At 32.8% G+C, this 21,293-nt stretch overlaps 1 protein-coding gene and 1 long non-coding RNA gene across 2 annotated transcripts; both read left to right on the top strand.

Moving 5' to 3' along the window:
• The first annotated feature begins 2,722 nt into the window (after positions 1-2,722).
• On the top strand, positions 2,723-17,942 carry LOC128554520 (neurogenic locus notch homolog protein 1-like). The gene is made up of 11 exons (XM_053535793.1): positions 2,723-2,925; positions 7,215-7,283; positions 7,835-8,000; positions 11,794-11,930; positions 12,945-13,136; positions 13,493-13,669; positions 13,916-14,161; positions 15,120-15,290; positions 15,457-15,660; positions 15,856-16,119; positions 17,845-17,942. The coding sequence occupies exons 1-11, from the start codon at positions 2,859-2,861 to the stop codon at positions 17,940-17,942; spliced, it is 1,791 nt and encodes a 596-aa protein (XP_053391768.1). The 5' UTR covers positions 2,723-2,858.
• Positions 17,943-18,265: 323 nt separating this feature from the next.
• On the top strand, positions 18,266-20,655 carry LOC128554526 (uncharacterized). Its single transcript, XR_008369629.1, has 2 exons — positions 18,266-18,466; positions 19,457-20,655. It is a non-coding gene; the product is annotated as an uncharacterized LOC128554526 (long non-coding RNA).
• The last annotated feature ends 638 nt before the right edge of the window (positions 20,656-21,293 follow it).

Raw genomic sequence — 21,293 nt, 5'->3', positions numbered from 1 at the left:
ATCTGCATGAATTAATTAATGTCACAATTTTCACATTTATTTACAAATTTGGCTATTTTCAAAATTTTGTCATATTATGCGTTATTAATACTGTAGTAGTATATGGATTAATCCATGTTTATATGGTATTGTACTGAAAATAAACCTGATGTCTTTGCCGGGTCGATTCTACATCTGCATGAATTAATTAATGTCACAATTTTCACATTTATTTACAAATTTGGCTATTTTCAAAATAATGTTCCGTTATTTGCTCGGGGGTCCTCCGTAGCCGAGTGGTTAAGGTCGCTGACTTCAAACCACTTGTTCCTCAACGATGTGGGTTTGAGCCCCAATCGGGGCGTTGCATTCTTCATGTAGGGAAGCCATCCGGTTGGCTGACGGAATGTCGGTGGTTCTACCCAGGTGCCCAATCATGATGAAATGATGGTCTTCCTCCACTATCAAAGCAGGCGCCATATGACATATAGTTTTGTTTTACATATTTGTTTACCCTTGTCATTGAATTCAGTTATTATTTATCATGTTTGCACTTAACTCTCGGTGCCTGCGTAAAACTTGCTATATATTACTCACTTTCTAGACAGTTGCTTAGAGGGACCTGTAACCCTTAAATAAATCATTCCGTTATTTTTGTTCTTATTTATTTATTTATTTATTTATTTACTTATTTATTTATTTATTCATTCATTTTTTATGATGTGATGTAAAATACATTGCGGTTAAAGTAGTATGGTAAATGTAAGGAATTATGTAGATGACAAATAGTGCAAATAGAATGCAAACAAACATTTTACCATTATACCCGAATTATACTTCTTGTTAAGGTATCTTCAGTACAGCAATTTCTTGAAATTTGACTTAGATATTAGGAAACAGTGAATGCATTCGCGGGTACTTAAACAGAAGAACTTGGCAAGGCTTTTCATTTTGAACAAGGTAAAGGGACATTTCGCTCTAATTTCCATTTATCTTATTATATATTTTTAAAGCAACATGGTTTTATTTAATATATCTTTTACATAACAATAATCTGTCGATATCGTTCAAAAGGGAAAAAAGAAATGACATAGTGTCTTTATATAGAACATTAACAAATTGCGTGATAAAATGACTTTATTTACGGTGAACATGGAAGGTTAAAATTTCAATCTGTACGATTATATAAAGTTATAAAATATTGCTTAAAAGTTGTAAACAACCCTGCAGGATAACATGTTTCAATGATACATAATTTAATGTTAACAGATCCTGGTGTTTATCCAAATAAGACAAATTTGACTTCACTGTCTAGAGACACGCTTTTAATTATGGGCTTTCATAATGTATTGCCCGAATAAAAGTCATACAGTTACAAGAACGGACTAATAGGCTCAAAAAATGAAGCACAGCATTATTTTATAGAACGCTTTCAACGTTTAATGATCAAATGTACCTAAATCAAGTAAATATTAAGACATGAGATTGTGCTTACTGAATTAATTAAGAGTTTCAACCCAAAGGCCTAAACTAGAAATAGGAAGGCGGAATCATACACTATTTGAAAATAGAATATGCCTGATTTGTAACAAACTAGAAGACTAATACCATTTTTGTTTTGCTAGAATGTAATGATTGAAGAAAGAAATATGAACCATATTTATTTACAAGAACGAGCATGCACAAAACAATGGAATAGATAACATCCGAAAACATAAAGGACATAAGAAATCTAGCTATGTTCATATATAGCGCCTTTGAAATCAGAAAATCTTAATGTATAATTGCTTAACCAACAGTCAGTAATTATAAATACGCAGGTAGTATTTAAATGTTATATGTATCTTTTCTTTCTGTTTGTTCTCCTTCCGTATAAGAACTAAAATACATAGTCTCCTGTCACAACTTTTCAGTTGTTATGGAATCTTTTGTGAGACTAAATACTAAAAACAGCGAAAACAATTGTCACAGCTAGTTTTATTTGTTAATGAATACTGTATACTTTACTCTTTAAGCCTATTTCCGCAATCGACAATGCATTTAAGAATGTGTTATTAATTGTCAATTTTTGATTATAGGTAATGCTGACTTACATCAAATTAGTTATATAATGAGTATATTGAATAAAATTTATAAATTCTATATCCTCTGTGTAACAAGGAAATAGCGTACATACATGTATTTGACACATTCTCCTTTAGAGAACTATTTATTGTTAAACTGTATATTAAATTATACAGAAGGAAAACAACGTAAGTCGTTTTTGGTTTTCCACTTTTCATAACACATTACCTGATTTTAACATGGTTCAAGGTTATTACAATGTACTGTAAATATTTATCTACCCCACGTCTCGTTTCTGTGAAATAGGGACAAAAATAAATTTCAAGGACTTCAAGGAAAAATTTTAAAACGTCTGATAACATCTTAATTCGATAATCAAATTTGATTTCACTGGACAGTTAACATATAAATAATTTTTAACATGTTTTAAATACTTATATAAATAAAAAATGTAGATTCCTTTATCGTATCATTTAATTTCAAACAAAGAAAAAACAACTAATATTTCATAACGTGAAATATTTTGTACTTTGATACTATTAGAATTAACTTTAAACTAGGATATTAATGCGTTCATCTAAGCGGAACCTATGAATATATAAATTGTCAATAAAAACTTTATATGCTATTGGGATGTATTGTTTTTTTATTGTTTTTTTTTCTTTTACATTAAAGCAATACAAATATAATGCACATTTCAATAAGTTTATTTTTTTAAGTTTGTATAAGAGTTTATACTCGCATATTTCAGGTAAATTTCAAGGCTATGTCAAACCTCTGATGGATTACTGTATATTTCAGGATGTGTACTGCAAATGAAAATGCGTAAAGTTGTAAACTACATTCTTTTTATACAATTAGCGGCACGATGTCATTTGATAGGTGAGTAGCTTTTCTTCTTAGTTTTAATATGAAACTATTTTACTGCTTCCTTTCTTAATGACAAACCACTCAAATATTGAAAGAAATAATTGATTGTACATTTTGTTTAAATGCACGCTTACAATAATCTGCAAGATTATTTTCATGTTTGCACATACTATGCCCCAACGATAACTTGATATTTACAAACATGACTATAAATAGATTGAAATGGAACCTAGGGAATTCAACATTTTCCTAACATGTTACAATCTAAATACTTCAAGGTTTTGTAGCAGTTACGAATTAACTCAGTGGTAAAGCATACAGTCAATGTTCAACAGATCTTTTGCCGTGTGGGTTCGAAACTCAGCACTGACATTTTTTTTTAAAATTTTTATTTCACTTTTGCATAAAAATTAGGATTCCTTCATGAGCTCTGTGACAATACGACAGAGAGGTATCTAAAGGCATATCAGAATAGTTTTTACATAACAAAGATGATATTGATTAAATGCATGCACTAGCCATGCAAAAAATGAACATACTAGTGTGTTATATAAAGACATATAAATTATACAAATACAAGTATGCCCACGGGCAGAATGTCGAGCCCACCAGCACCTTTCACCTCTAAGTGCGACCTTGACCTTGGACCTAGGAACCTGCTTCTTACGTATGACACTCCGTCTTATAATGGTAAACATTCATGCCAAGTTACATCAAAATCCTACCATGCATGAAGGAGAAATACTCCGGACAAACTTCAATTTGACCTTTGAGTTAGGAACATGGGATTTGCGCATGACATGCCTTCTCATTGAGTTAAACATTAATGCGAAATATAAACAAGATTGTTCCATGCATGTCAAAGTTATTCTCTGGACAAAATTGGACGGACGCACGCACGCACATACACCGAAAGTGGCGACTATACCGAGCTCACCGCAAGCGTGCTCGACAACAAACCATCAAAGAAAGAAACAAAAGTACGGAAGAAAAGGAATAGGAAAAACAAAAAAAATCTGAAAAAAAACAACCCTTGTGAGGATTCGAACCCACAAAACAATCTGCTTAAATCCAATTATTGTCTGCATTTTACCCAACTGAGCTATGTTGCCATATACTTATATACTTATTTGAAATGAAAGAAATACTAATAATTGCGTGTCAAGTAATGTGCAAGCATTATGAATGGTTGTTTCATCAGTTATCATGAATTAGACTCATCCTCGCGTTTCGGCGGGAATCACGTTATCATTGGGGATTAGTAGTATAAGAACATTTTCTTTCAGTTATATGTTCAGTTGCTGAACAGGGTTATCAATATTGCATTGGTTTCAAACGTGGGCTTTTAAGATAATATTAGCTTATTTACTTTTTCAGTACTTTTCATATGACTATTAAAATAAAATCATATTTCTGTTATCCTCATATTTTACAATATGACTGAAAAATATTTTAAAGTTCATGTTTATGACATTAAAACAGAAAGATAGAAATTAGATTAGAATGAAGAGAAACCCATTTACAGTCTCTCAAGTCGGCATAAAGTAAAATCGTTCCAAAAAAACAATCACAAAAATGACCAATGACAGTATGAAAGGAGTTTTTATAAAAAGTAAGAGTCAAGGTTAAAACTACATATTTATCTATTCCCATTAATAAAAAAAACAGTGATAAGTAGCTGTTCGTGGAAAAACTCTTTTTCATGGAAAATAATTCAGGGCTTAGGACAACAACGTGTATCGATAATCGATTTTATAAACCTAGACATTAATAATATTTACCCACTTGGAATGATAACGAATTTAAATCCAACTGCTATTTACACTATCACGCGTAAGTTTGTTTGTTTTGTTGGGTTTAACGTCGCACTGATACAATTGTAGGTCATATGGCGACTTTCCAGCTTTGATGGTGGAGGAAGACCTCGGGTGCCTCTCCGTGCATTATTTCATCACGGGCGGGCACCTGGGTAGAACCACCGACCTTCCGTAAGTCAGCTGGATAGCTTCCTGACATGAAGAATTCAACGCCCCGTCCGAGGCTCGAACCCACATTGTGAAAGACAGGTGATTTAAAGTCAGAGATCTTAACCACTCGGCCATCGAGGCCCCATTTGATACATTCATTTTAAACAGATAAAACTTAAACATTTTAGAGTTTCAACATTTTTATTTCAATGTAAGTTCCTGTCGATTCCAAATCCGTTCCTATCGTCAACAGTCCGCATAGGATTGTTTTTGGCTGACAATCGAGACACACAAAAAAACGACAAATGAAATAGACGGATTTACAACGCCTTTGCTTGCCGAGTTGCTTACACAGATGTTTTGATTTTAATGCGCATGTACTCTTTACGTGCGGCAATAAGACAGTTCAACAATAAATAAACATACATAAAATAACCATTATATGACGAATGGTATTGCTTTAATAAAAAATGGATTTTGATCACAAATTGTTTTGTACAGAATGCATTGATTAAAGTTTGAGACGTCATTAGTTTTATCTTACCTGAGGAGTTGATGTTTTCTTATTTTTCGTCCGTTCGCAGGTATTTTAAATCTGGATCCACTCACAAAAACAGACGTAAAATTGTTCCTTACATTTGTAAATGTCAAATTTTATTTTATTTTAACATTCAAAAGATTTCTTCCTTCAAATAACAATGTATTACATATTTTCTTCGACTTGAATTACAAGTATTTAAGGGACGCGGCTTTTTGTCAATGAAGTTGGAGTGTTTAGTAATAATTAAATGATTTCTTCTGAGCGCAAAGTTTACGTTATTATTATGCAAATGACATGATAAGACATAGGTCACCGTGGTAATCAAGATCGAGGATGTCACTTAAGTAGACCGGGTCATAAAAGTTATTTCAGAAAAGATATATCTCGTTATTATAAGTGATTTGTCGCTGAATAAAATCATTGTTTGTAGTTGAAATGCTGCGCCCTCCTGATATAATAATACGCATCTGAACGACATCTTTGACGAAAACTTTTAAATATTTGCTTGTTTTCTGTTGGTTTCTTTTCCAGCGCGCCGCTATGTCGTTTAACGCTATGACGTAATAATTGTAACGTCAGAAAAAATGAATTGTTGTTTAATAACACACAATTTTCAGAATAGGAAACTGAAACGGGTCGTGTTAGGAAACAGAGATCAATATAATTGCACCTTTAGTGTTTTCACCTACCTGTTCTGTATTAAAAAGGTGCTTCTATTGTGATATTTTGATACAAGCAAAATGTATTATCTGCACTATAGAATACTAACTGGTTTTTCATTTTATTATCGGCTGATTTAAGGTTATTTTTAACAATAAGTAAGCTGACAAAATCATACGAAGCAGGCTTTGAATGGTAAATAAAATAAATATGAATAAATCAAATCCTAAATGATTTTGTTGTGCATAAAGGTATGATATTGTGTCTTAAATCATTTTCATTTTCCACGCAATCGTGTAATAGCAAGGGAAGTAAGCTAATACATGTCTCTGTCCTGTTCCAGGGCAAGCGTTGCAGTTCTTTAAAATTAAATATCAAAATTTCTGTTATTGATTATAACAGAACTATCATAAATTTAACATGTATCCGCCTTTGCCAATTTTAGCAGGGGGATTTAGGAAGTGTGGTTGTAGGGTGGGGGTAGAGTACACCAGATTGGATGAATCTGTAACCCCGTCTAAAATATTCAGTTTTCGAGCTTCAAAATCCATGAAAGGAAACGAAACGTCCACTTCAACTACTATTGATTATATTGCTTTTTTTTTTAATTCGACCTTTAGCTTATTGCGGCACATCGTAACTCACGTCAGATCACGTTATGAAAGTTCTTGAAAGCTTTTAACTGAATGATAATATTACATTTCTATTTTGTTCTTTGACCTAAATTTGTCCAAATGAAAGTCAAATTGAATATGGCTGAAGAACAATTTATTGCCTGTTCATTATGGACCTCGAAATATCAGTTATTATATTCGCATTATTTTCAAAGTTTCTCATTTAGAGAAAGAAAGGCAGTTGCGGATGTCCTGCATTGATAATTTATTATAAAACAGAGTCATATTGACCAAATTCAATTTTGATAATTTATAAAGTTTACGTAGTTAACATTGTGCTGTCATGTCGTTTTGCCTAACGTTGAGTGCACATGCGTGAAATTTTACTTACGTTAATAAGGAATGAGCTAAGTGTAAATTAATCTAAACTAAGTTTATGGAAAGTAGGAATGATAACATCCGATAACATGCATAATACTTCAGTTTTATATCACAATTTCTATCAATTTTGATTTTCAGGTGCATTTTATAACAGAGTGCAGCGGTCACTTCCAAGCCAGGACAATTCATTGACTTGCAATTACTTTTGTGAGTGATACCAATATGATTTTCCTTTTGAACATTTCATATAAAGTTAAGGTTGCATGCGAATAAACGCCATTTCAATATATAAATTGCATGATTGCGGAGTAAGGGAGGAATCGAACCCGATGCCTTAATGACACGAGTGCTAAACAGGGACGTAATTGTAACTATAATAATCGTCTAACCGTCAAATCCACCAAAATGCTACTCAGAGAAAACATATGATATTGACTATATATCTGACGCATTGATCCTATGGGTGTTGAGCTTACCCGCCTTAATTATTCCCTTTACGCCCCAGCATACCACACGTGTCGATACTAGGTATTTCAAGTGTTAAATAACTCTGGAAAATTATGAGGCTCCTTCTGTTGATTTATTGCACCACTCTGTCCTTGTGTAGATAAACACGTAATGGAATTTATAAAACCACTTCACGACAAAACTTTGTAAAGTTAGTTTTTTCGAGACTCGTTTGCTTAAGACGAATGATTATTCAAACACTAAATGACAATCTTTACGGAGCAAAATCTGCTGTTTATTTTTTTTCATAGGTCCTGTTGAGAGCAACATGACCGAATGGCTTTTACCTCCTAAATTCGAGCAACCGTGTGCTCCAAAAGACATTCAAAATACCTACTACACAAAACAAGGAATTGACCATGTCGTCATCAGATGGACAGAACCGGTAGCTACTGATGAAAATGGGGATTTCCCGAGGTAAAGAAATTAATGATAATATGAATTGAAGGTTTTCTTGAAACAAATACAATACAATGCAATACAATACAATACAATACAGTTTTATCGTACTAAAAGGCATCCGGCCCAAAAAACATTTAGCATGGCAACAATTTATATTTTTAATCAAAAAAATTGAAAGCAGAAAAATACTGCCTTTATCAGAAGCACTCGTGATATTTATTAACAACTGATTATTTATGACTGAAGATAGCCATTGCTGTTTAAAATATCGTTCCCGCAGTGCGTTGAATAATGAACAAACAAGAAGAAAATGCATCTCGTTTTCAACTGTGTACACATTATTGCTCAAACAGGAAGGACAGAATGTATACTCTTACTCTTTAACTATATTTAAATGTCTCCCCTTTTCAATCATAAATATATGACTAGAACATCGAAAGTTAGAAATAGTTCGTTTTTGCATATATGTCAGTGACAACGATAGATACATCTCTGGGTTTAAAGTGTTTTTATAAAGTTTATACGTCAGAGATTTCGAGGAATCGTTAATATCCGACCACAATGACTGATAGGCACAGTCCTTAAGGTACTTCCGCAAATTGAAATTAGAAATTTATGTGAAAAATCAGAATTCTCGAAACAGCTTTCGAAATGCAAGGACATAAAATATATATGATAAAAGTTGAAAAGATATATCTGTAGGTAAACTTGCGAGCATGAAAGCTACGCTGAACCCCATCTCCACAGTGCTTTGGAAGAAAATGAGTGAACATTTTTGGTGCAAAATTTTGGTATCGTATGCAACCTAAATTGCTATAAAACATTTATTTTCAAATCAAAGAAATGCCAAAATAGTGCACACGAGCGTTACTTTTTCAAGAAAATGTCGTTAAACATTCTAATGCGCAAAACACGTGCACAGTTTTTCTAAAATATTTCGCCACCATGTTTATTTCAAGGAACAAAATATATGATTGTTCTTTTACCTCAGATTTCTTTACTGAAATATGTATGTCTCCTTATTCATGGTTAGAGATATCCATTTAGTATAGTTTTTCACTGTCCGATCTCCTTAATCTGTTACCGATCCTTTACATTTAAAGAATAAACGCAATGTGTAATGATAGTTTTTCGCTTTACACACCTCTCTTGGACAAGAAAGCCATTTCACTTAAAATTTGTAAGCATCCGCTGGCAAAATATTAATGAAAGATCGGAAATGTTTCTAAAATAAAGTTGAATTTCAATCATTTTCAAAAACTGGAAATATTGCACATTGTGTTGAATTTATAAATAAAACAAAATTCCCCAAAATAAACCATTTTAGAACTTTTCCGGGACCTATACGTTTCAGCCGAACAACGCATTTCAAGATGACACAAAACTGATTTCTCTTCGTAAACAATGTCAAAGTTCACCTGAGGAATATTGCTGAAAAAGTAAAAATGCTTACTTGTTTCAGTTTTACGTCCTGTAGAAAACAATCAACTTTCAACTTTAAATGCATATATGTTCTATAATTATTCCATGTGCATTTTGAACCTCGTGGTGAATAAACTGAATTTACTTTAAAATATGGTGTCTCAGTTGAGCCAGTTATTTGTTATAATTTCAGAGAACATACATTAAAGAAGTGTTTATGAGATTATGCATATATGTACGAATATTTACTAGTCTTCTTTATATTAACGACAATAGAAAACAAGTGTGCAGTCGGCAAATAGCAAGTCTATTATTTTCAGGTGTATAGTGAACACTGATCCCAGTGTTCGTAATTTTCAGATAAAGAACTCGTTATCCTTGGTTTCGTAGACAGTCTTAGTACTGGACCGCTGCTTCCGCTGTCAACACCGCAGTAATCACTAATGTAAAGTCAGTGTCCATTTCTATGCCGGAATTTCAATACACATTTATTATCAGTTTAAATCTATGAAAGTGTGAAAAATATCATTGTTTAACGAAGAACCAAGATACAGAAAAGTTACTTTTGAGATATTGCTGATTTTAATCATCAGGTTTTCGCGTGAGAAGTTCAACTGATTGCATTTTGTAAAATGTTTCGTAGTTATCTACAATTGTATACAAATTGTATTACCTCCTAACATATTTGGCTGTACATTTTTTCTGCGATTTATTCTCACTGTGGTTTTAAAAACATGCTGCATAAATTCTCATATTGTATAAAAAGTCGATAGATCAAAATTGGTTAGTTTACGACGCATGAGACATCTAATAAGGAATCACTACACATAACGAACTTGTCCCGGACCAGTATGCGGAAATACTGTGGCCAAATGTTTCAAGATTGTCTAAAAATATTTGCATATATCGTGATAAAGCAAATATTTCGATTGTTTTTATAATTTATAAATATACAATCACGTATGTGTAAGAACGTTACGTTAAGTAATTTCGGTAGTTACCGCAGGAAGTGCCGAAAATTCCATTTCCACCAAATTTTCCGTGAGATAAGCAGCGCGTAAGTAAATTCCACTATAATAAATTAAACCTTTCTTATACTTGCACAATCCTTAAAAAGAATTTGGATCGTTGTCAAATCTTGTTCACATTAAGTCTGAGACTTGTCTTACATTTAAAGGCAGTTTGGTACACCATACGTAAAAATATCATTGTCCGCACATTGCACTACTTTTATGTATGCTGAAAATAGCAATATATACAGATTTATTTTCGTTTTAATACATGAGGTGGTCAGTTTTGAAAACAGATTTTGTACTTAGTTTAGTTCTATTCAGTAAGACAATTCTCCTATGCACTAATTGAAACTTTGAACTAACTTTTGCCATTCATGAATTTTTAATAAAGTATTTTGAAAGGATTTATAAATCTAACGAAAAATTTGGAAAAATACAGGTAAAATATCTTCTTTGTTTATTTCCAAATTTTAGTTTTACTTTTTATACAGCTACTTTTAGTTTAGGTCTTGCAAACTGAGCTGTTTTTGTACTCTGGAACAGCTGCATTTGAAAGCTTTTGTTCACTATATTTTCACACCTCAAATGATGGTCACTCTAAATTCAAGATGGCGGAAGTACCTTAAGTCTTTGTGTAAAAACGTGGAGGAACACTGCGGTGTCACATACGTCCTGCGTTATCCAAACATAACCAAATCCATATTGGTACAGTAAGCGTTTAATGTACGTTGCCCACGTGACTCGACCGACGTCATGTAATCTCTTTCGCATTAAGTAGCACTGTTTAGGGTACCTTTCCTTGACATTTGCAGTAACTTTGTCCAATACTATACACATTTTGAAAAGTACGTCACTGATAACGGATATCTTCCGCATTCACTGAGACCAAAGAAGTTCGATACATTTTGATTCATGCAAGCGAGGCGTTTGCAAAAACGTATTTGGACTTGTTCAATCACAGTGCACGGACGGTATCCCCATATTTCCACCGCGTACGTCACAGTAGGTTTTACTATAGAGTCAAATAATTTAAAGGCTTGCCTGTGGTTTAAGTACCCAAACTGTTTTTGGCATTTAAATATCATATTAACCGCTTTATTAGCTTGTAGAGATAAAATTTCTTGAGTCTTTGACCAACATAGTTTTGGCGTAAAATACGAACCAAGATATTTATACCATGACACAACTTCAATTTCTTTCCCTTTAAATGCCCATTTCTCACTTAGATAACCGCCTTTTTGGAAGACCATAATTTTAGATTTGTCTAAGTTAAGCTTCATTCATGTTCCATCACAGAAATCACTTATTGCGTTTATTTGAATTTGTATGATAAAACTACATATATAAAATGCTTTACATACTTTCGATCACAGTGTAAGACAAGTAAAAGGAGGCATTAATGGTGGAACTTTCCTCGGAACTGTTTGGGGACAAACGCACAGTATAGTGTACCTCGCAACGGACAAAGATGGGTTGATAGACAACTGTCACTTTAACTTCACTGTAATCGGTAAGTTGGCTTACAAAACTCCCATTTTAAAATATTTTATATTGGTTAAGGCCCCTATTGATATTAAATCCTATTAAGTGGAGTACACTGAGCGCATCGTTGTTGGCGAATGCCTAAATAAAGTATTGAATGACATTAATAATGAATATTTGTGCTACTGACATATTGGAAACGATATGCAGATGAATTTATTATTTAATCTTCTTGCATAAGTATATTTTTCCTTGGATATGCCCATTATTAACCGAAGTGTTAACAATGCGATTTACGGGTTGTTAATACAGGATATTCATTTTTAAAATGCATTGCCCTGGACGGACATTTATTCCTGTGGAGATGTGGTATCTGCGTCTGGTTTCTTCCACAATAGTCTTTTGTGGCATAAAATGCAATCTAATGCACAGTATGTTTTTCTGTATCAGTTTCCAGCCCTAAACCCACTGCTACCAACAATGTACTTACTTCCTTCTCCCTCTGTTTATTTCCTTTTGAACTCGGCGTCGGTTTGTGTTGAATGTATTGAATCAGTTGTAACTTGTGCGATTGTTTTAAGGAATCATATTAATGATTTTGGGAAGTATCAGTTGGTATGATTTTAACTAATTTGTAGCAGAACATATAAATTTCACTACGTTCGTACTCATCCATTCTCGAAATGTGATCGTACTCAAAATAACTCGAATGTATACTTATTATTCTTATAACTGTGTTCCTGTTTACAAAGTTTTTAAATAATATGAAAAGTTATGGGTATTTTCGTGCTTGTTTTAACAAGAAATAAGGATGTTTTCATGCAAGAATAGCGACAATACACGTTTCTTTTGTGTGTTTAGGTGTGCAGAAATCCTTGTGAGATGTTTGTAATTCCCACTGGCTTCTGCAGGCATTAGTACACAAAAGACGTGTATAATCACTGTACTATCTAAACTATCACATTACGCCTGAGTAGGACATGACATTTTGATGCGTGTAAGTGACAAAACTGACATTTGCTTCAAATATTTTATGTACTAGTTCCCTCCTGTGCTAAGTTGGGGGTTGTTAACAACGGCAGTTACACGTGTACAAATAGCACAGCACCAGGAAGTTCTTGTATGGTTACTTGTGATGAAGGTTTTAGACTGCCTAGATCTGAAAATGCCACTTGTGGATATACCTCAGTAGCTAACAAGTTCCCAAACTGGACAAATATTCAGCAATGTGAAAGTATGACATCCTCAATTACAGTATTTCAATATTTCAGTAATTATTTGAATATGAATAAAGTCATATTCGTTGTACACAAAAAGACTATTATAATAATAATATAATCTAAGATAATTATGCTCGAGAAACAAACATATAGACCATTTTAGTTTTAAATGTTTAGAAACAACTCTTTCTGACTTTGATAATATTTTAATCTATTAACCAATCACAAGTATTTAGTGAGAGATGTTGCAGAAAACATATTCTCTCATGAGCAGACTCAATAAAACCGAGTCTGCTATTATTCCGCAAGGTTGCATTGTTTGCTTCCAAAGGATCTTTCTACAGATTTTATCATATATTGTTTATTTTAGAGGTCAAATGTGGAAGCCCTAAAGCACCAGATAATGCTAATATAACGTGCTTAAACAACATCTATAGTTACAACACTGTTTGTAAAGTCTTGTGTCACCAAGGGTTCTTGATGGTTGGGCCACAATACACTATATGCCAGGCGAAAGGGACTTGGTCAGTGCAAAGTCTGTGTACACGTGAGTTTATTGATTTAAACTATTGTTCGTGTAACAAGAATTTTCAAATGTGTTTGGTAATAGCACAACCATTGTTTATATATGGCCGCGCATTAAATTCAGGTAGGCATGTTAAAATTAAAACTGAAACTTATAATAATATTGTAGAAGTAAATATTTCTTTTGCTTACATTTTTGTTAGACTGTCTTTTTTTTTGCTTTCTCCTTTCCAGTCCACTGTCTTATAACGTTATTTTCTACCTTCAGGGGAACGTCCGAGTGGAACCCATTGTTCTCCAAATTTGTGCAACGGTCATAGTTGTATACAAAATCACAATGACACGTACACTTGTAAATGTTCTCATGGTTGGTCCGGAACCACGTGCAAGAACCCGCCAGATTATTGCTCTGAGAATATCTGTATGAATGATGCCACGTGTAATAGCCATAACGATAGTTACACTTGCAGCTGTCGAGCAGGATATTCAGGATATCTTTGCCAAAATTATCCAAGTAAGCATAATGAATCTGTTTCAAGATTTGTTTTGGCAGCCGGAATCCTAAGACGGTACACGATTGCTTTTTTCCTACTTCTGTGGGTGCGTTTGTATGCTAGTGAATCTATAACTGTGCCCTACTGTTTTCTTATGTGTTGCTTGTTCGTTTTTCTATGTTACTCAGTTGACCTTGGTTGTGTCTTTATCTTTGGTACATGAGTGTCTGAGCTATTGTGGTTTACGTTGTAGTGTGACTGTTATTAAAGAACATGGCATCCCCTTGTATATTCGTCCTATTTCAACTTGCCCCTTCGGGGTCCTTCCCCCCACCCTGTCCGATTTTGCCCCTTACTATTTCCTTCCCCTCCATCTATTTTTAGCATAAATTAATATGTACTTGTTGGATGTTTGCAGCAACCAGTCTGGAATATTTTTTCATTACAGCTTCTTTTTGTTGTGGGCCTGCTATGCAAATGCGTGGCTCTGAGGCTGTGATTTTAGTGCTCTGAACTTCCGAGAAATCTATCCTTACCTATTATCTTTTGTATTGTAAATATGTAAAGAAAAGTAAAACTATCTCCTTGCTTTATAAAGAAATAGAAGGGCAGATCATAAAACATGTCCTACAAAGTTACATTTAGTAATTTAATTTTAAACCCACTTTTAAAAATGATATTTTCAATCAAACAGATGTGTTTCTTTTCATATACTCATCAATTATATGACATGAACACTTGAAGTCTAAAACTCATACCACTTTAAATTAATTAGTACAGCATTTCATTATCTGTCCCGAACACGCTCAATCTAACTGAGCCTGCAATTTGTTTAACTTGTTGCTTTCTGTTCTTCAAAATCATCTTTGCATAGATTTTATCAATGAAAATATATAATAAATTACTTCAGGCACGCATTCAGGTCTAAACGAAAAGCTTAAATGTGTACCCCATCACCACATAAAATTTCATTTGCAGTTGATGGTCAGTGGTCTGATTGGTCATTTTGGTCAAAATGCTCTGCAACGTGTGGTTCAGGTTTTCAAACCCGTCATCGTGCATGCAACAATCCTCCCGCAGATACATACGGAAAACCTTGCCATGGTTCTCATACTGTTATAAGAAAATGTGAAAGTAAAACTTGCGAAGGTATAACTACTTCTTTTCAATTGTGCAAAATTTAACATATTAAACTATTTTTATTAGTTATTTTTATCGAAATACCATGTAAAGTTTAACGGATATACAATTATATTATCCGTATTCAAAACTCTAAAAACAGGAATAATGAACTCAGCATATTTGTATATTGCAGCGTGTCCTGAACTCGTGCATAGAAATGAATCGTTAGCTTATATCGAGTGTGAAACTGATCAGAGTTTTGGACTTCGTACATGTATGATAACATGCAAAAATGGTACAATACATACACCATGGTTTACTGAATTCAGCAAACTAAAATGTGGCTTTGAAACAAACTACTCTTGGGTGCCTGGAATGGTGCAAGCGCCTTGTATAGGTTGGTTATTTTAAATTTTAATGTTACCTACGCATTAATTTAATGGTTACAATGAGATTTTTTATTTAATAAGATGTGTTAGTATGATATGATTCTCTTCATAATTTATCAAAGAGGTTTAAGATGTAATTCATTTCCTATCCAGAGTAAACGTTTTGAGACTAGACAAAAAAGCAGAAAATCTTTTTTTTTCAGTTCCCGTTCTCCCTAATGTACTCCGTCTTGATACTGAAATAACGTATCGCACCTTAATACCAAATGAAAACCATCTAGCTGTAAAGGACCAAGTTAGGGAAAATATCAAAGACACAAACTGTTTACAGTCAACACAATGTAACACTACAATAACGCTGACATCTACACAAATTGGAAATGACAAGAAAACAAAGCTTGACTTGATCTTTAGAAGATATATCAAACACTTTGTGAGAAACGAATCCTACAGTTTTGATGACAAAGGTAAGAAGAAATAATTGCAATGTAGAAAATAAATATTAGTTTACTTTAGTTTAAAAAAAAAACTTCACAATGTTTAAGTACCACAGTAACTGTATAGTAAAAAAGCAAATTTCGTTGAAACGTTGTACATGTACAACATAAACAAATTTTATAGAATTATAAAAACTAGAAAACGAGGCATGAACAGCTTCAATACTTTAGTGTATAGTTTGGTAGATTACAAAAGGTTGATACGTTTATTGTAATGAGATCATTCCAAACTTAAAAGTATATATGACTAACATGTTTTACCAATTGTTAACTTAAGCAGAAGCAAACAGCAGAAGCAAACATTTATTCAGACGAAATATATACATGCAATCAGTTATTAAAGTAATTAAGACCTGTTTTTTTTTCATTATTTCCCTATTTACAATGTAGGACTACTAAAGGCAACATAAAATAAGGAAATGTTTCAATTTACAATCGTTAAAGTTTAAGAAGGCTGGTTTCTATGGGCATAGCTTCCCCTGTATGTTGCATATTTAACATTGCTTACTTCTTTCTCGTCTTTGGAATTTTTTGTCAAGTACGGAACGTTTTGTCAAGTACGGAACGCTTTACGTAACGTTTTGCTTTAACATATAATTATGCTCTGTATTACGTCTTTTAAATAAATCCTGTTAAATAGTGTTGAACATTCTTTCGTCGAAGGTACAAAATTACAATGTACAACCCGGCCCTCTTTTATTTAATCAGATATATATGATACCTATTTTTGTTCTTAAAGTTCTCTTGTTTTAACAACTTTTCAAACAAATGACAAAAAAGTGTCAATAACAATATCAACTTATCATGAAGTGTAATACCATTCTACTAGCAATTACTATCTAATATATGTATTGATACTTTTAGAGAACATAAATTCCTTTAATTTACTGGCCATACTTTAAAATAGGTTTACGCAAATACATCTTTTTGGACCCTTTCTGAAGACTTTACCAATTACTCGGTTTTCTCGAAAACATGGCCGCCACTTTCCCATGTATGTTTGAAGTGGAAAGTTAAAAAATGTGGCACTGTTGTGCAGACATTTTCCTTCCATAACCATCTACTAAAACTGTTCATGCAAGCGGTGTAACTCAGGGGCGCTTTCTAGGGCCATCGTGGCGCTCTTGTTTCTTTTATAACTTCTTTTCAAGCTCAATGTTTTGTGTAGGTAAAATATCTAAGATGTTGACAGCAGAATATAAATTAAGCTAGCAAATCTTTACACGTTCCGAAATACATGTATAAAGTTTTTTGTGTTTAATGTTCACAGAATGCCTTTTTAATGCAGCGCATGTCAACACTAAATTAGAAAATGAAGTCCTCTAAGAAACGAAAAATTCGTAAATAAATTAAACATGTTTTGCTTTTGATGTGTTAAGCATCTGTCCGTTTATGTCGACCGATATCAACGGAGTTGTAAGAAAGTTTAGTTGTTCGTGTCTTTTGTTATAGTTTCTTTCACCATTTTAATCAGTTCTTTTTTGGAAATGTAAACTCTATCACATTTTTTCTAGATGTTTAGGATGACTTAATTTGATCTTGTATAAGAGGTTTGTTCATGTACTTAAGTTACCCCTCCATACTTTCTTAGAATAGCCGATAACATTTTAACTTCTTTTCTACGATTTTTGTACTGCATTTCGACCAGTAACTTAAAGAATAGTACTATGATAACATGTATTTTATTTTACACAGGTCTAGCTTTGGAAGCTGTAGGTGGAGATAAGTTAACTGAAGTTGTAAATCATACAGGAAAGGATAAAACACTGCGCATATCTGAAAGTAAGATTTAGTAACGTGATTTCACCTTTTAGAGCAATGCAAAGTTACTAAAACGTATTAGCACCTAATTTTGAAGAAATGTTAAAACAGTGAAATATATTCAACATTACTATTTATCACATTTGTTCCCAGACAACATAAATATTACGTAATGATTCAATGCATCATCCCTTCATATGTATCTCGTATATGTTGCATAAATTCAGTCAAACATTTGTCTTCGATTTTACTTGTAAAATGTCTTGTCAACTCAAACTTTGTGACGTCGATGACTCGATGCCACATCTCATTTAAAGTTTCAATGTACAATATTATATCTTTTATTTCATGCAGCTGCCTATACAAATGTATCTCATCTGGAGAATTTGCCGTTTGAATATATTATCCACGTCAATAGCCCAGTTTGGGACACAGATCACACGCAGAACGAAAAAGATTTGAAAAAGACACTTTCGAATGTTCTTGATGTAGTATGTAAAAGACAGTCACAAGTGAGAGTGAAATCTTTATCTATTCCGTCAATTAGTAGCGGGGCGTAAGTCAGTTTCTAAACTATGAATATACCAAATGAAATATATTGTTCACACATGATAATTAATTCATTTTAAAAATCCCTTTCACCTTATCGATCGATGTTTTGCAGAGTAATGTAGAACTTTAAGAATCTGACTTTGTTTTCATCCCTTATTTACTTTCACCGTTATCAATATTTTAACAGATTTTATTGTATAGTTTACAAAAGATATTCAGACCTTAAGTTACTTTTATTTTTGAAATATATTGTGCATATATTAATGTGTATGTATACAGATGAGATAAAAATAATGATCACTGTTACCGAGATGAGACCAAAACCTACAAAACCAAAACATGCATTGCATCCATTTCATTACGTAAGATATGATTTAAACTAACTTATAATGAATGTGTGTAGAATGTTTGTGGTTATTTTCTTGTAAGGCCAAAATACTTTTCAACAAATGAACATAAAAAGGAATATGTCATAAGTGTAAAAGCTGACAACAGATCTTAAAGCGTGACAGATACATTGTTCGCATTTTTTTTAAAGCAGGTCATTCTCAATATGTCCATAGAAACATCAGAAACAACACGGAATATACGCAAAATGATATCTTAAAACATATGACATGTTTTTGATTTACTTAAAAATATCTTCACGTTCCTATGTTGGTAATCAATAACGCTATATTCTACAATGGTGGTTATGATATGTAGTATTTCTTGAATTTAACTGATTGTTAGCAACACACACACAAAACAACAAGAATGGATCTGTAAGGAATGTAAAATTCATACTTGACATGTGTCTATGTGACGCAATACAAATAACGTCACTAACATGCAATAATCAATTTAAAGTACCTGAGTACTTATTAAACAGTATATATATATATATATATATATATTACTTTTGATGATATTCTTTCTTCAAAGCTCAAAAAAGTTAGTTTACATTTAACCTTAAAAAATACCAAACGCGGTGTTTTTGTTTGTTTCATTTCAGTGCTCGTTTTCCTAAGGACACAGCATCAAAAATCATATTGAAGGGCATACTGGATTATGCAAATGGAATCAAAGTAGGCTCATCTTGTCCACTTAAGAAGATATATTGTGTCCTGTATGACAACGACAGTGTAGACGCGTATCAAAAGCAATTTGACATTGTATATAATTCAAGATTCCGTACATTTTTGTGGCTTACGTCATTCACAAAAGAGAGGAATGGTGATGAAAACTTTTTATTTTCGAACATGTAGCTGACGACACGCCTTTATTCTAACTTTGTCTCACAGAAAAGCTTAAGGCTACACAGCAATCGAGGTGTTAAATATTTGTCTTTTGACCTGTTCCGTTGGGGCCTTAATGATGTACTTGTTGCTATCGCATTTTTTGGTCAAGTTATTTAGTATTTGTGTATTTAGTTCATATTGTTTTCATTTTATAAAGATTTACACGATAGTTTTTGTGATATCACCTTGTGCATATTGTTACTGTTCATGGAACGTGACCATTTCTTGGGGTTTTGGGTTGTTTATCATGTTTACTTTTCTTTTTATTCATAACAGTCGTGTACATCTCATATGTAGACAAATAGAATAATTAAGAAAGTAACTCGCCCTTAATTTTAAAACTATATATTATCTATGATTTACTAAAGAATATGAATTTTGATAAATTTGCATTACAGAAAAGATAGAACAAAACAAGGTCAAAACAAGGTCTCTTTGTAAAGTTTAGCTGTGGTTATTTGTTACAAGCAGTTCAATTGTTGTGCGAATATACTGGTTTCCTTATACATGTATGATACGGTTTTTTCCATAATTCTTACATTTTTTAAACAGGAATGTGTTATCTGAATAACCTGGCAGTTTTATTGGATATGCTGATATGGCAAAGAATTAAGAAAGAAATTCAGTTAATGTAGTCGATGTCATAAATTGAATGATTGTTGGAATTAGTTAAATGCTGCTAATTTTTGACAAACTAGTGTCAACTGACGACAACTAGACTTATCTTAGTAGAACACTAGTCCGACTGTCTGAAAACATAAAGGCACTTCGCTAAATTTGGCATTTGATACAATGGGTGTTAAACTATATAGCAAATAACAGGTAGAATAATAAACATTCGCTTTGATTGATTTATGGTCTTCACAAAAATCTTTTATAAAAAAAAAAAAAAAAAAAAAAAAACAACCAGAAATGATTATTATACAAATATAACGGAACTCCGAACATATTCCGATGAACTGTTACATAACCTTGATTTCATATGCCAGAACACATGTAAAATATTAGATCACAGAAAAAAATTCTTACATTTGAATTTCCAGTTTAAAAAGACCGGAGAAAATATTCCCCTACCCCAAAAGTGAAATTTAATGTAGTAGCTTGTTTCCTGTGCAGAAAGTAAAGCCATGAAATCAAACACTGTGTAATAAGCCTACATTTTAATCTTTTCAGATTGTTACGCTATTTCTTGAGATGAAACAAATGTAAGGGACTAAAAACCTTATGGAGTTAACTTTTTCGTATAAGTGGTTACAAGAAAACAAGTATTTGCATATTATTTTCATTTTATGAAAGTATTTTCCCAAAAATATTCAAAATGCTACAACAACTTAGAGATTTTGAAAGAAACATAATTGTCCTTTTCTGAATGTCTTGATACTTTTATATATATCCAAAATAGTGGTCAAAAAATATCCAAAAATTTAAGCTGAAGTACTGAATAGTTGCTAAACAAAAGACGAAAAACATTTCGTCTAAATAATCTGGGATGACCACCAGCGGCTCGGTGGGGGGGGGGGGGGGGAGTGTGCGCACCCGGCGCTCGCCCCA

The sequence above is a fragment of the Mercenaria mercenaria genome, unplaced genomic scaffold (genome assembly GCF_021730395.1).
Source record: "Mercenaria mercenaria strain notata unplaced genomic scaffold, MADL_Memer_1 contig_5090, whole genome shotgun sequence".
Classification (NCBI taxonomy): Eukaryota; Metazoa; Mollusca; class Bivalvia; order Venerida; family Veneridae; genus Mercenaria; species Mercenaria mercenaria.
The sequence above is the reverse complement of the archived record's forward strand: the minus strand, read 5'-3'. Positions and strand labels throughout refer to the sequence as shown.

What these genes read in the sequence shown, in the direction of transcription:
- LOC128554520 (XM_053535793.1), top strand. Translation starts at nt 2,859, where the DNA reads ATGAAAATGCGTAAAGTTGTAAACTACATTCTTTTTATACAATTAGCG. An exon ending in ATTGACTTGCAATTACTTTT is followed by an intron (nt 7,284 to 7,834) that starts GTGAGTGATACC and finishes TTTTTTTCATAG; the next exon opens with GTCCTGTTGAGAGCAACATG. An exon ending in TCTTTGCCAAAATTATCCAA is followed by an intron (nt 14,162 to 15,119) that starts GTAAGCATAATG and finishes TTTCATTTGCAG; the next exon opens with TTGATGGTCAGTGGTCTGAT.